The 14712-nt window shown below is 37.2% G+C and overlaps 1 protein-coding gene across 1 annotated transcript in view; it reads right to left on the bottom strand.

Moving 5' to 3' along the window:
* LOC106130911 (1-phosphatidylinositol 4,5-bisphosphate phosphodiesterase classes I and II) overlaps window positions 1-14712 on the bottom strand; it is a 49588-nt gene continuing 34876 nt past the window's right edge. Inside the window, exons 15-22 of the mRNA XM_013329858.2 lie at window positions 12322-12498; window positions 11686-11892; window positions 10988-11099; window positions 10510-10726; window positions 7375-7510; window positions 6305-6442; window positions 5363-5482; window positions 1-4166 (exon numbers count right to left, since the gene is read on the bottom strand). Of these exons, the coding sequence (XP_013185312.1) occupies window positions 4119-4166; window positions 5363-5482; window positions 6305-6442; window positions 7375-7510; window positions 10510-10726; window positions 10988-11099; window positions 11686-11892; window positions 12322-12498 (1155 nt within the window). The 3' untranslated portion in view covers window positions 1-4118. The remainder of the gene's footprint in view (window positions 4167-5362; window positions 5483-6304; window positions 6443-7374; window positions 7511-10509; window positions 10727-10987; window positions 11100-11685; window positions 11893-12321; window positions 12499-14712) is intronic.

Raw genomic sequence — 14712 nt, 5'->3', positions numbered from 1 at the left:
AAAAAAATTGGTAGACTGGGAGAAGAATACTGAACTACAAAACCGAAGTTTCTATTAAGATCAGTGTCATCTATATTTTATCTTCGCCTATACATAATCTGCTACACATATTTACTTAACAATTCAAACTTTAATGATTGCTAGTTTTAAGAAAAAATTAAAAAGGCGACACGCTATGGATTTGTGTAACTTATAATGTTCATACGATTTATAATGCCCAAATTTCTATATAACCATCAGTTACTCTAATCTAAAATTTCAAAGTGAATCGAGAAAATATAAATCAATAAATATTGAAAAATTATCAACAGGCGACTCAGTTAACAGTTTAAGTAGTTTATACTATAAATAATAAAATACGGGTAAAAATGCATTATTGCACCAGAAAAATTTGTTTATTCAAAAGGTGACCTTAACGCATATGTTAATATAGCTTAAAATAGTAAGTTCATTTGTTAAGTAGCCAATAGAACATTGTCATAAATTTTCCTAATAATAAACTTTTTTGTATAAATCATATAATACGAATTTACTAAGCCTTTCTAATCAACCGGTCGGAGAGAGCATAAGTTTATGTAAACAAGTCATAAGATATTGTTGCACATTGTTGAATATAAGTTCGAAGTGTTTCCGTTCAACAAGTAATTTTACTTAACCTCTACAATTTTCGAGATTTAGCTTCAATTATAGTTATACACCGAGAGGTAGGTTTTATACTTATACACCTACACAGATGTTTTTTAAAGATATTTACATAATCGACGAATTCTTAAAATATTAAGTTGTACGTTTTACTTATTGCAAACGTTAAGACGGATACTCCAAATAGTTATTGCTGTTGATAAAAAATGCCAAGACAACTAAAAAGTTATAAATAAAGTTGATGATGGGTGATAAATGCATATAAAAATAAAATCAAAAATGAAGTAATTATTTCGACACCTTTACATTGGAAATATAAGAAACAACAATAAATATATGATAAAAGCGAGCATATTTTAAAAAAAATACCACTTGTGCTAGTGCTGAACTAATATTAATTGGTCTTATAAGTATTTATTTCCACGAATTCAGATTATTGTAATTCTTATGTTTGGGGCGAGTAAGAAAAAATACACCACGGCGGGCAAGTCCAATTGATGTACTATCAAAGTGTTCGTGATAAATATGTAATTTTTTTTTTCATTATGCTATAGATAGATTGATATAACTATCTCAATTTTGGTTATGTGTAGAAAATAATGTTGGCATTTGGTGTAGTGTTTGGTATTTTACAATCATCTGAATTCATGTCCACTACTTTACGTTTGGCATAGTTGAGTAATTATATAAGCTAAATGCGCAAAAGCATGCTTCAAGCAATATATAAAAAAAGTGCAAGTATAAGTAGTAAACGACTTAAGGCAATTCTGGCCTGAATGCTTTTTAACTAGGTTAAATAAAGTGGCAACGATACTTTAAGATTACAACTAAATTAGGGATTTCATTATACCTGCCTATTTTTTTTGTGATCTAAAACCTAGATGTCAGCACTTTCGCCTGAGATCCAATGTAGTGTTGCCATTAGTCAGATATATGATAATTACTACTTTCAAATCAGTTGAGAACAATTTAACATTCAGGCAAAATTACAGAAAATAAGTACTACATAAGAAGCATTTCCAACGAGATAACTTTTAATTTTGTACATGTTGAATGAAGTTTTGTTATAGTGTAGAGGTAGAATAATTCGATGTTGTTACGTGGATATATCTATAGTATTAAAGGACGCAACTACTGTAGTGTGTTAACGCTATTTGGCAGTGAATGTAGAAAAGTAATGGTGTGAAGGGCTCCGACCTTATATTAAATTTATGTTTAAATGTATGAAGATTATTGCACATTAAGAAATGTCATCATCTCTTAAAGCTGCATTGCCATTTGTAAGGACCATAAAATATAATCTTGAGATAAAAAAAAACTGAATGAAAAGGTGGCCACTCCATCTGTTTTAACTGGTGTAATTAAAAAGGCGGCGGTATATGAAAAAAAAAACTTCTAAATATTTTTTCCCGCCTGACGATTGCTTAAGTGAGTGTGTGGTATACTTTTACAGTGATAAATCAAAGAATTGTATAGGTTTTTGGTTATACATTACGTAGATATGTTAAACAGTAGTTTTATAGTATAATTTGTTTTGTCATTAATAATAATGTACTGTCAAATGACTTTAAAAATGAAAGTATTGACTATAAGATAGTAAAGAAAAACAGATCGAAGAACCCTTCATACCGGCCGGGACGTTAAGCCTCCTCAGATTACTTACCGTAAGCTGAGGTAGTATAAAGTTATTGCTCTTTATTATACACTAGTGCGATCATCGTGTTGTATCAATTTAATAAAAGAGAAACGGTTAACAGACTTAAAAATATGCTAAAAACGACAGGCCCAGAAAGGCAGATAAATAATAAAACGCTCAAATGCCACTCCACTTATGATCACCCAAATTTTTTAAAACATTGTCGAACTCGACATTGTTTAAAAAATTGTAACTACAAACAAAAAATTGAATTACATTTTTGAAGAGAAATATAAATCGAAAAAAAAAAGCTAGTGACGCGTTATTTTTTCTATTTACATTGTGTCTAACGAAATTGTTATTTTGCTAAGAAACTGGCGTCATTTCACACTGTCTACTTAAAATTAATTAATAGGGTATTATCAAACGTATTTACGTCTGGTCATTTGACCAGCACGATAAACGCACTCGTATATTTTATACTCTAAATGACAACTATAGCAGTTACGGAGGATAACCTGATTTAATACTACGCAGTACTATATGCTTACTGGAGTCTTCCAAGCAAGGTATGAATTTAAAACGTTACATATTACTTCGCTACTCCTAAACTACTTTATTGATGAAATAAAAGTTCCGATTCTGTAGCCCCTGTGCTTTCTACGTCTATCCGACTAATATCCTAACGCAAGATTAGCCTACAAGAATATTATCCAACTATTACATCGAATGGAATGTTACTCTACAACCTATGGTTACCGACACACGTTAGTATTTTTAATTAACAAAAACAAGCTACACAAATATAAATTTAATCAAGCTTCTCATTAAATACACATAATAACATGATACACATTTCTATAGCGCATTTATAATGATCCGCAGTATTTCGGAAAATCAATTGTAAAATTTTCAAATATAAGTAACGATTACTGCATTAAAGAGAATCACTAACCAGACAATATTGGAATAAACATCATAAGACATATTTTTCTTGACTTTGGAAAAAATCTTTAAAAACTACCCTTAAAATACAAAGGAAGAACCATTCCAAGAAATGCACTGAAAATTGGTTGGTTGTGCTTTAGATATGTATAGAGTTTGTGTTCATACGAGTCACCGGACTATACTAAAAAGATTCCGCAGATTTCACACCGCGTTCAACCATTCATAATATGCCGTTAGACTCGGCGATGACTAGTACATCCATCGACAGAAATCATTTAATGCACACCATTGACTAACAATTAAATGCATCAATACGAGTCTAATCCCGAAAATTACGTAATACGAAGACGATATTACTTATAAATATCCACAGCATAGCACGACAACACACTGTAACAATCATGAAATCATCAAGGTAAGACACACATTCAGTAGGGATCAACTTTACGTGAACGAAAACTGAGTCGCCATCTAACGGCGACGCGAGAAGACTGCCCGGCGCTTGAGATTCGAGGCGACCGTGTCACTTTTCATCGGGTATGTGAGAAACCTTTACTTTCTTAGTCTTACGCCATTAATCTTACGTAGTTTGACTATGGCGTCATATCCCGACTTATCTTATGTCACAAACACTAGACTATCACTGCCATAAAGTCTTAATTACGCCATCTATGTTACGTCGTTCGAAACACTCTGAGATTGACGACACACAAAGTCTACGCCATCTTTGTCGTTTGAAACACTGACAATGGCGTCACATCTCGACATACCTGTGACGGTGCGCTATCGTGGGGCTCCTTAGGCGATAATATCACAGATTTCTAACAGAAAATAACGCTCGACGTAGAGATTCGTCCGCGACAAGGGAAGCTCCGGGAGGCGATGTCGGCCTCTAGCCTTCAGGCGCGCCGCCGCAAAGCCGCTCCAACTCTAACAATTCCTGTAATATAAATGGCCGATTGTAAAATTTGTAATATAAAAAAAATGTGACACATCAATCATGGCTTAAAAACCATTGCTATTCCGTAAGGGCTTGCCGCCTTTTCATAGTTAGTAGTTCCACGGATGCATACGCCTGTCATTGGCTGTTTTTTACATCGAAAATGCATCGTCAGCTACTCAGCGAGTAATTCACAAAATATGTGCAGAATTCAGATGAATTGAGATGGGTATGCAACTCTGTTGAGATCAACAGAGTTGCATACCCGTCGGCGCTTTACAGATTACGTATATTGTAAGAAAACACTTTACAATAAAAAAAATCTATATAGGCATAGCAAAAAGTTTCAACTGAAATTCATCATCATCATCAGCCTTAGAACGTCCATCTGAACACAGGCCTCTCCCCAATGTCATGACTTCTACCGCCAAGTACGTTACGTACGTATAGATGTACTTTACTTGCGTGTTTAATACCTGTAGTATTTATAAATAGTATAATGCAATGGCAAGTGTAATTGATATTGAAAGGAGAGTGAACGCGGGAACACGGTGAATGGAGCGTTGCATGCCTTTATGAGCAGGCAGAAACTGTCCAAAAAGGAGATATACAAGGAGAGTGTGGAGGGAATGGTCGGAGTGGGAAGTTCTAGGCGAACGTATTTTGATCAAATCAAGGACGTCCTGGCAAATGGTCAGGTTAAGAGTACCCGAAATCGCCGAGTTTGCATGAGGAGAGTTAAGTATGAATGTGGATAAAGCGAAGGAAGTATGCAGAGATGCGTGGCAAGCGGAAAGATGTAGTCTCTGCTTGAAAAAGGCGTGATTGTATGTATGTGCGTATGTATGTATAATGCAATGCGAAAGTTAGAAGCTGCAGTATAGTTTGTTCCGCCGCTTCTTCTACACATGCGCTTTGGAAGCGGTAGTAGTTATAATTAGATTTAAGTGATGTGACGTCAATAAGTGATACCTTGTATCCAGTTTAGAAAATAAATCTATTCTATTCTATGAATGTAGATGAAGCGAAGGAAGTATGCAGAGCAGCGTGTCAAGTGGAAAGATGTAGTCTCTGCTTGAAAAAGGCATGATTGTTTGTATGTACGTATAATGACAGAGTCGGAAGTCACGATACTCAGTAATGAGTAACCGATTAAGAAGATGTGTAATGCAATGCGACAGTGCGAAGTGGGCTACCTCCTCCTGGTGCTTGAGCAGCAGCTGGCGCAGCAGCTCGTGCGCGCGCGCCAGCTGCTCGCGGCGCCGCGCGTGCGCCTGCTCCAGCCGCGAGCACTCCGCCACGCCGCGCTCCACGGACTGCGGACACGCGGCGTACACTCAGTGCTCAGTGCTGCTTCCTATTGGCTAACGTCCTTCACACACCGGACTCCTCACCATTTTGGAGAGCCCGGGGTATGCCTTTGACCATGAATTCTGGATTGGGTGAGCCAGGTTTTTACACGAAGCGACTCCCATCTGACTGCCGCGACCTTTGCAGGGCAACCTAACCCGTATTGAATCGATAGTGGTTACACTTCAAGTTGCCCGAATGTGCAGGTTTCTTTACGATGTTTTCCCTCACCTTTTGAGCATCGGTAAGTATTTAAAGTAACATTGTATTGCATGGTCATGTGGTCGAAGTGGGATTCGAACCTGTGCCTTTTTGCGCCACACGCATTTTAACCGGACACCTTGCTGATTCGACCGCCGACGCTCCTCATACATATATATAAATGCAACAGCAAGTTTATTTGTTTGTTATTAAGCCTATCATTAAGCCAAACAGCTGAACGTGGCCTAGCAGTCTTTTTAAGACTAATGTCTTGTGGTTATATGTTACCTCTTCACGGGATATCTAATAACGAATCTTCTTGAAATATCACGTTTATATAATTAAGTCTGGAGAAGAACAAAGGGTACCTTTCATCCCGGTAAAAACTATAGTTCCCGTGGGTTTTGCGAAAATCCTGTATTATTTTGTAGGTGGTCATAAATTCGTTTCTTTTTCTTCTAAGTAGGTGTCGTTTAAACGGTGCTTTTTGTACATGTCGCTAAATTAGCGCGGGCGAAACTGCGGGTAAAAGCTATTTATACTATAACTTTTTAATACATGACGAAAGACGAAAGAAATGGTCTCACCTGAGAATGTATCTCTCGCTTTATCCTAAGTATTTCGTCCTTATCCCTGTTCGTCTTTTTCGCTAACGCCTTCACGTCCTCCTTTCGGGAGATCGCCAGTTTGTTTAAGATCTCTTTCTTTTCCACTTCCAGTAAATCCTGCAACAGAATAAAAAAAAATCAGCATCTCATTTCAGCCCAAAGACTGTCCACTGCTGGAGATAGGCCTCCGCCAATGACTTCCACGAAGGCGACCTGCATCCAACGTTTTCCAGCAGACTTCACCAGGTCATCCGGTCATTCCGGTACGTGGTCTCCGCTCGAGGACTTTTTGGCCCTAATCGGCCATCAGCCCTTCGAGAAATGTGGCCTGCCGTTTCCAACTACAGTTTTCTGAGACGAGCTGCTATGTCGGTTACTTTCGTTCGTCTACGAATCTCTTCATTCCTGATTAGATCTCACAGAGAAACACGGAGGTCACTGAGTGACCCTGAACCTATTTAAGAGGTCCACAGTTTGAGACCACGTCTGAGTGATATTGATTCTAAGTACCCCCCTTCAATATGTAACAACGCGATTCCCCAGACACTCTGTATAGTAATACTAGCTTTTACCCGCAGCTTCGCCGCGTGAATTTAGCGCTATCTACAAAAAGCGGCGAATTTAACGCCATCTACAAAAAGTGACGAAATTAGCACCACTTTCAAAAACTACAGGTCCTTCGCAAATCCCACGGGAACTATAATTCCGAGATAAAAGGTACCCTATGTCCTTCTCCAGATTCTTAATTACATAAACGTCATATTTCAAGCAGAATTATTCAATAGATAACCCGAGAAGTGGTAGTAACAAACAGACTTTCGCATTTATAACACAAGCTGTTGATTGTTTTACTTCACTTCCCTTACTTTCTTGACTCCGGTGAAAACGCTGCAGTGTAGTTTGTTCCGCCGCTTCTTCACATGTGTTTTGAAAGCGGTAGTAGTAGTAGTAGTAATATAATTAGATTTAAGTCATGTGACGTCAATAAGTGATTTGACCTTGAATCCAATTTAGAAAATAAATTCTATTCTATTCTATTCTCCACCTACCGTGAGATTCTTCATCTGCAGCTGCTGCTGGGCCCGCAGCGAGGTCTCGGCCAGGTGGTAGATGGCGTGGTGGTAGCGCAGCCGCACCGCGCGCTCCTCGGCGGCGCGCTCCTCCGCCCCCTCGCTGGGGACTTGCCTGTGTTCGGTACTAACGTTTGTACATACATACATACATCTATATATATAAAACTCTTCCGTTACTGAGTGACTGACTGACAGACAACGCACAGTCGAAACTACTGGTCGTAGACAGCTGAAATTTGGAATGTAGGTTCCTTGGGATATGTAGGGGAGCACTAAGAAAGGATTTTTGGAAATTCAACCCCCAAGGGGGGGAAAAGGGGTAAAAACGTTTCTATGAAAAATCTTATTCCTTGGGTTTATAAACTTGAAACTTGGCATGAACACGTACATAGGCAAGTAAATATGTTTGACATTATAAGTTTTTTCAAACTACCCTCCCAATCGTGATTTAGGGGGTGCGATTGGGTGACTGATTTATTAACGCACAGCCGAAACCGCTCGGTATAGGAGTCTGAGATTTTGAACAGAGGTTCCTTTAGTAACATAAGTGAGCACTAAGAAGGGATTTTTGAAATGTCAACCCCCAAGGGGGGGAAACGGGATAAACTGAGCCGGGGCTGCGGGAAAGTTCTAACGAGATACCGTGGCCCCGGAACGCAAAGGGCAACTGAAGGAACGAGGTGGGTTTTAGTCAGTAAAAGTCTGACACTCCCTTCCGTTCCACCCAGAGCGGGAGAGGTCATTTGATGATTTCCCATCCTTAAAAAAAAAGACTTTGTATGACAACTTTCAGTCGTCACTTTAACATACATAATAACATACATAATTATGTACATACATGCATAACATTAATAACATCACGCCTTTAAATCCCTATTTTGTGTTAACACTACCCATACAAACAGCTAAAAGGAAACAAGTGAAGAGACGAAATTTGTCCGCATCCATTATCACCTAAATTCTTAACCTTAATGAGATTTACTTTTTATTATCAGGTCAACCTAATAGCCTCACATGTACGTATAACTTCGTAAGAATTTTCTTTCAACTCCTAACCGTTGAGGAGTTGTACCTTCCATCATCAGCTCATTCACATGGGATGATGACTATCAGACGCAAATACTTAAACAGATCTATGAAATTGTCAAAAACGTAATTGTCTGTAAATTTGAGGTTTGCCCTTGATTTCCCTGGAATACCATCATCAGATCCTGACTAGGTAACAACGGGACCAACTTGAAAGTATACTCTACCGAACAAAAAAAGAATCACGTAAATCGGTCCATAAATCTCGGCGTAATCGGTATGCATAAATAAAACACCCGAATTTTATTTTCTATTAACTATCACGAGTTGTCTCGATGCTCGATAGATGGCGTTGGCATCGAGATAGATCGCGCTATGGTTTCGTTACCGTCATTTAGCTAGGTAGCGTAAAATATTTTAATTTATCGTGTAATTTTAGCAGCGCCCCTAGCGGACATACGCGAAACTACATATTACACACTACAAATATTTTGATTTGAAATTATTATTCGTTTGATTCAGTGGAAGAAAAAGCCCTGTCGAGATCATTAAAAAACGCTATATATAACCGAATTACACGTGGGCGAAGCCGCGGGCGGAAAGCTAGTACAATACATACATACATACATATGGTCACGTCTATATCCCTTGCGGGGTAGACAGAGCCAACAGTCTTGAAAAGACTGAATGGCCACGTTCAGCTATTTGGCTTAATGATAGAACCGAGATTCAAATAGTGACAGGTTGCTAGCCCATCGCCTAAAAGAGGAATCCTAAGTTTATAAGCATATCCCTTAGTCGCTTTTTACGACATCCATGGGAAAGAGATGGAGTGGTCCTATTCTTTTTTGTAATAGTGCCGGGAACCACACGGCACCTACATACATACAATCACGCCTCTTTCCCGGAGGGGTAGGCAGAGACTATCTCTTTCATTTGTACATACATATATAAAATCACGCCTCTTTCCCGGAGGGGTAGGCAGAGATTATCTCTTTCATTTGTACATACATACATAAAATCACGCCCCTTTCCCGGAGGGGTAGGCAGAGACTATCTCTTTCATTTGTACATACATACATAAAATCACGCCTCTTTCCCGGAGGGTTAGGCAGAGACTATCTCTTTCATTTGTACATACATACATAAAATCACGCCTCTTTCCCGGAGGGTTAGGCAGAGACTATCTCTTTCATTTGTACATACATACATAAAATCACGCCTCTTTCTCGGAGGGGTAGGCAGAGACTATCTCTTTCATTTGTACATACATATATAAAATCACGCCTCTTTCCCGGAGGGGTAGGCAGAGACTATCTCTTTCATTTGTACATACATACATAAAATCACGCTTCTTTCCCAGAGGCAAAGACTACCTCTTTCCACTTGCCACGATCTCTGAATACTTCCTTCGCTTCATCCACATTCATAACTCTCTTCATGCAAGCTCGGCGGTTTCGGGCACTTTTGACCTGACCCTTTACCAGGACGTCCTTAATTTGATCAAGATACGTTCATCTAGGTCTTCCCACTCCGACCTTTCCCTCCGCACACTCCTTGTATATCTGCTTAGTCAACCTGTCTTCGTTCATTTGTGTATGCTTATTACGGAAAAGGCTTAGGAAAATACTGAACATTAAATGTGGGGCAGTAACAGTGAGAGAGATTTCGCTAGTTAAGCTTAAGGTCTAGTATCCCTGCGCATTTCTTTCGCTACATTCACATTCATTGCTCTTTTCATGTAAGTTTAACATATTTTTGACTTGATCTTTTGTTAGGACGTCTCCGTTACTAAAAATAACATTAGATTATTCCTTTAATGCGGAAAAAAGTAAACTTTACATCATTAATACAAATAATTTTGTTTGCAAACTTCTGTAAAAGAAAAAGAGAACCTCTTCCAATCGAAATCCTCCTTTTTTGAAGTCGGTTAAATTTCTCAAATCTTATATATAGTCAAACTAAGAAAAAAAGTTTGTTTTAAACATACATATCCTAGGTCAAACTAAGAACCAAATTTTTTTTGGAGACGGTTTGATAATACAATAAACATTATTAGAAAAAGAAACATGTTTCAACACTTACATTTTTGTAGACGACAATTTCTTGACCAGTTTGTTGCTGACATAGAATTTGGCAGAAGTTCCTCCGCCTCTCTTCTCCTTGTCATACTTCCTTCGCAACGCATCCAACTTCCGAGCGAGTTCGCTTCGCTTCTTGCGCACGGCTTCGCTTGATAGCAACGCTTCTAACGCTTCGGCCATTGATTCGTCTGAAGCGCCGTTGGTTTTGCTGTCAGATTCTATTAAAATGAAGATAAAAAGTATTGAGAATTAACTGGCTGAACTACTCCCGAGCTATAAAGATATTGCAAAGTTAAAAGTTTAACAAAATAATATTCATTGCAAGTGTCAACTACACAAACATCATGAGAAAATCTTAATCGGTTATCATACAAACTAATGTAAGCGATTGAGAAAGGAGTCATTTGTACGTAATAACGGAAGGAGACCGATGTAGATAAATTTAAATAGAATATTAACTCAGCAAATATAGTTAGTACCTTGTGCCTCCTTTTCATTGGAAGAGTTGGGAGCCTCACTATCTATCATCTTCATGGTGTCCAGCACGCTCTTGTTGGGGCTGGCTTCCGCTGAGCACTCGCACATTTTGAGCTGTAATACCATAGCTTATTTAGCAGCTAAATTGACGAAATATAATGTGTTATGAACGGAAGACGTTCCATATAAATGCACTGAAGAGTTAGCTCTTAAATAAAAGAACAAGAATGAACCTTCATGGTGTCTAACACTTCTCTTGGGGCTGGCTCACATTCACAAATATTGAGCTGTAATATCGTATCTTTATTTCCTTGGAGAGATAACTTCTACAGCCAATTTGTTGCAGCTTTGATTATCACAAGACTTGACAACGCACAACAAGATTGTTATAACTACACATAGAAAACATAATGAGAAACTGTACTGATTTGATAACATCAGGTTATGGGCTCATTAAATACCATTAGGCTATGTGCCCAGGCTTCTGTAAATATTTTTTTTATAAACATACAAGTATCTAAACTTTATATAACACCAACCCAATTGTTTGGCTGGCCAGTAACGTATTGGTGCCAACTTTGGTATCCAATTGTAAGTAATAGTACTTACAGCTGAAGCTACAAAAATACTCGGCTGGTCATATGCGGCTGGCATATTGGAGCCAACATTGGCGACGAGTTTTTGATAAAATTATACTTACAGATGGCGCAATAGAAAGTCTTGGCTGGTCAGATGCGGCTGGTGGATTGGCGCCAACCTTGGCGTCAACTTTGGCGTCTGGCGGCGGCTCGTCTGTGCCTTCCGTCAGAACGGCAAGTTGGTGTTCTCTCTTATCCTGCTCGCTTTGGTATTTGATCGGGTTGGCTAACGCTTCGGCTAGTTCTGACAACGTGTCTGGTACATAATCCTGGAATGGAGAAATATTATGAAATAACAAAAACTTAATGGCGAAGATTTGTGAAACACCCGTGGGAAGGGTAAAGTAATAATACTCGGCAATTATTGTCTAGGCGAGAATACATTTTTAAGACTGCTGAAGATTAAACAAATTAAGAAACTTTAACGAAGGTCTATCTTTATCTGTAAAAATATCATAAAATGAAGTGTCCATTGTGACCTCCTGTGACAATTTGTAAATTAATATCCTTAGTTAAAATTTACCTTCTTTTTGAATAGTAGTTCAATATTTTTTGATTCCACTCCGTTTGTCCTAATTGATATACTTAATAAGACAAAAGACAAATAGAAACGAAAAAAAAAATCACGATATTTTTCCTTTCAAAGAGAACACGTCTTCCAGTTCAATACACACGTTCTTCCATTGACCATCACCCACCTTGACCACGACCAACAGCAGCAGGCTAGCAGGCAATGGCAACCCGAGCTCAGTTCTCAGATTGACGTGCCGGTAGCCAGGACAGAGCCCCACGACGGGCAACACGCGGTGTCCCAGCAGGCGGCCGCTCTCCTCGTGCGCCGCTATGCGTATCATCGCCAATTCCGGGAGCACCACCTGTATGCAAAATACAAAATTACGTTTATATGGTATAAATTTAATTTTACATTAAAAAATAACATACATTTTTTACTTATTTTTTTAAGAGTATGACGATCAAAGGCAATATAAGACTTACATCCAATTAAAATAATATTCATTCTCGTGTGTATTTCTTGTTAAAATTATTAAGCTAAAAACTCATATAGGTACATAAAAAATACTGTTACAAACTACCCTTCATCTTCGCATGTTATGAGCCTGTTGAAAAATATTTGATTAGTTTTTTTCTAAGTAGGTATTTTTTATTACTACAAGGGTATTATATACATAAGCAAACAACTGCCTAGCTAGTTTATGAGATACATCCTGATGACAGGCGGATAGCAGCATCTAAGTAAACAGGTTCCTTTTTTTGGGTATGAAAATGGTATTATTCCATGGACAATTTTAAACAGTCCTAGTCTATGGCAATTTTTTGAACTACAGATTTCCCTATCGGTTCGCGAAACCAAAGCAATACAATTTTGTATCAAAAAAGCATTTATTTGATGACTACAAAGAAAAGAACAATCAAAAGTCTGTAGGTTTAAATAAACGATTTCTTTACAATTGAGATGCGTGGGCGCATTCACCAAACTAGACGGTTTGTTTGGACAGCCGCCCACTTCAATGCACCACTGTAATGTGTGAAACCCACATACATCATAACAAACTACACCTGTTCCATCATTATACTGTGAATAACTATTTGATTGCGTGAATTTATACAGTTTCAATGTATGTCAGTTTAAGTGATAGTAAATAAATAGTGGTTTAGCCTAAAAGAGAAATAGTGAGAAATATAACGAAAAAACTTTGATAATATAAGTCTATACAATCAACGATTTCTTACCTATTTTACCTTTTATCCTACTACTATTATAAAGGCGAAAGTTTGTATGGATGTATGGATGTTTGTTACTCTTTCACGCAAAAACTACTGAACCGATTACCATGAAATTTGGTATGTAGGTAGCTGAAGACCCAGAATAACACACAGGCTACTTTTTATCCCAGAGTTCCCGCAGGATTGATAGGGTTTCCATGCGGACGAAGTCGCGGGCGGCCTCTAGTAAGATATACATTTAGCTTTAATTGAACAATTGTTGCTCAACAAAGTTCAATTTAATTTTAATAACTAATCTCATTAATTTATAAAGAATTATTTTTCTGTCTGTCTCTTCTTTACGCTATAACTTACTTTATAATATTTTACACTCATAATTATTAGTACTAAATAATAAAAGAAAAGATAGATTATATATATAAAAAAAAACAAAAAAATATTGTCACGAACGAAGCCACAGTCAAAAGCTTGTACAAAATAAAAAAGTGATCAAAGTTATTCGTAAACAACATTCCAATTGCATTTCTCTTTTAATAGCGCCAATAAATATGCACACGATCAGAGGTGAAGAATTTCTTACAACAAAGATTTATGTTACTTTTTTGTTATAAACAGAATGCTATTAACTCTGCATAACGTCGTCGAGCCAACGTACCGGCATACATTAAAATAAGTACAGATAATGCGCTTAATATTAAGTAATATTAAAAATACAACTTGTTTATTTAACTTCGTTTTCATATACAGGACATCTCTTGTTTTTTTTTTACCCATAAAAATCATAATAAAAAATGGCAAAAAATCAATATAGTCCTTCAGATGGTTGTTTCAAAGCTTGAAATAATATAGTTCCAAAACAATGTTATACAAATGTTTTTTCTTTTTCAATAGCCTTTTTCAATAATATATTTTTGTATGATCTTAAGGGTGTGTAACCCTTAAGATCATTCATTTACAAAAATATATATATTTTTTTAAAACATTATCTATATTTAGCTAGCCTTGTTCTATCTTGAAATTTTTCGTCGAACACTGAAGTCCACTCATATTATTGTGTAACGTAGAAAGTTGCATAATAAAGTTTAAAGCCTTCTCTGTATTTATGTTATTTGTGGCATAAAATATACAACAATAGGAGGCATTAACCGATATTTTGCACCAATGAAGTATGTATATTTTTAGAAGTGATTTCGAAAATTGGTTTATTAAATAAAAAAACAATTATTTTACTTAATTTTATCAGGCTTCGCTCCCGTGGAAATGTACATAAATAATAACTCATATATCTATTTACATGATTTACCTCATTGTTATAAGAGCTTTTTTCATCGAAAGTAAAAAGA

The sequence above is a fragment of the Amyelois transitella genome, chromosome 14 (genome assembly GCF_032362555.1).
Source record: "Amyelois transitella isolate CPQ chromosome 14, ilAmyTran1.1, whole genome shotgun sequence".
NCBI lineage: Eukaryota > Metazoa > Arthropoda > Insecta > Lepidoptera > Pyralidae > Amyelois > Amyelois transitella.
The sequence above is the reverse complement of the archived record's forward strand: the minus strand, read 5'-3'. Positions and strand labels throughout refer to the sequence as shown.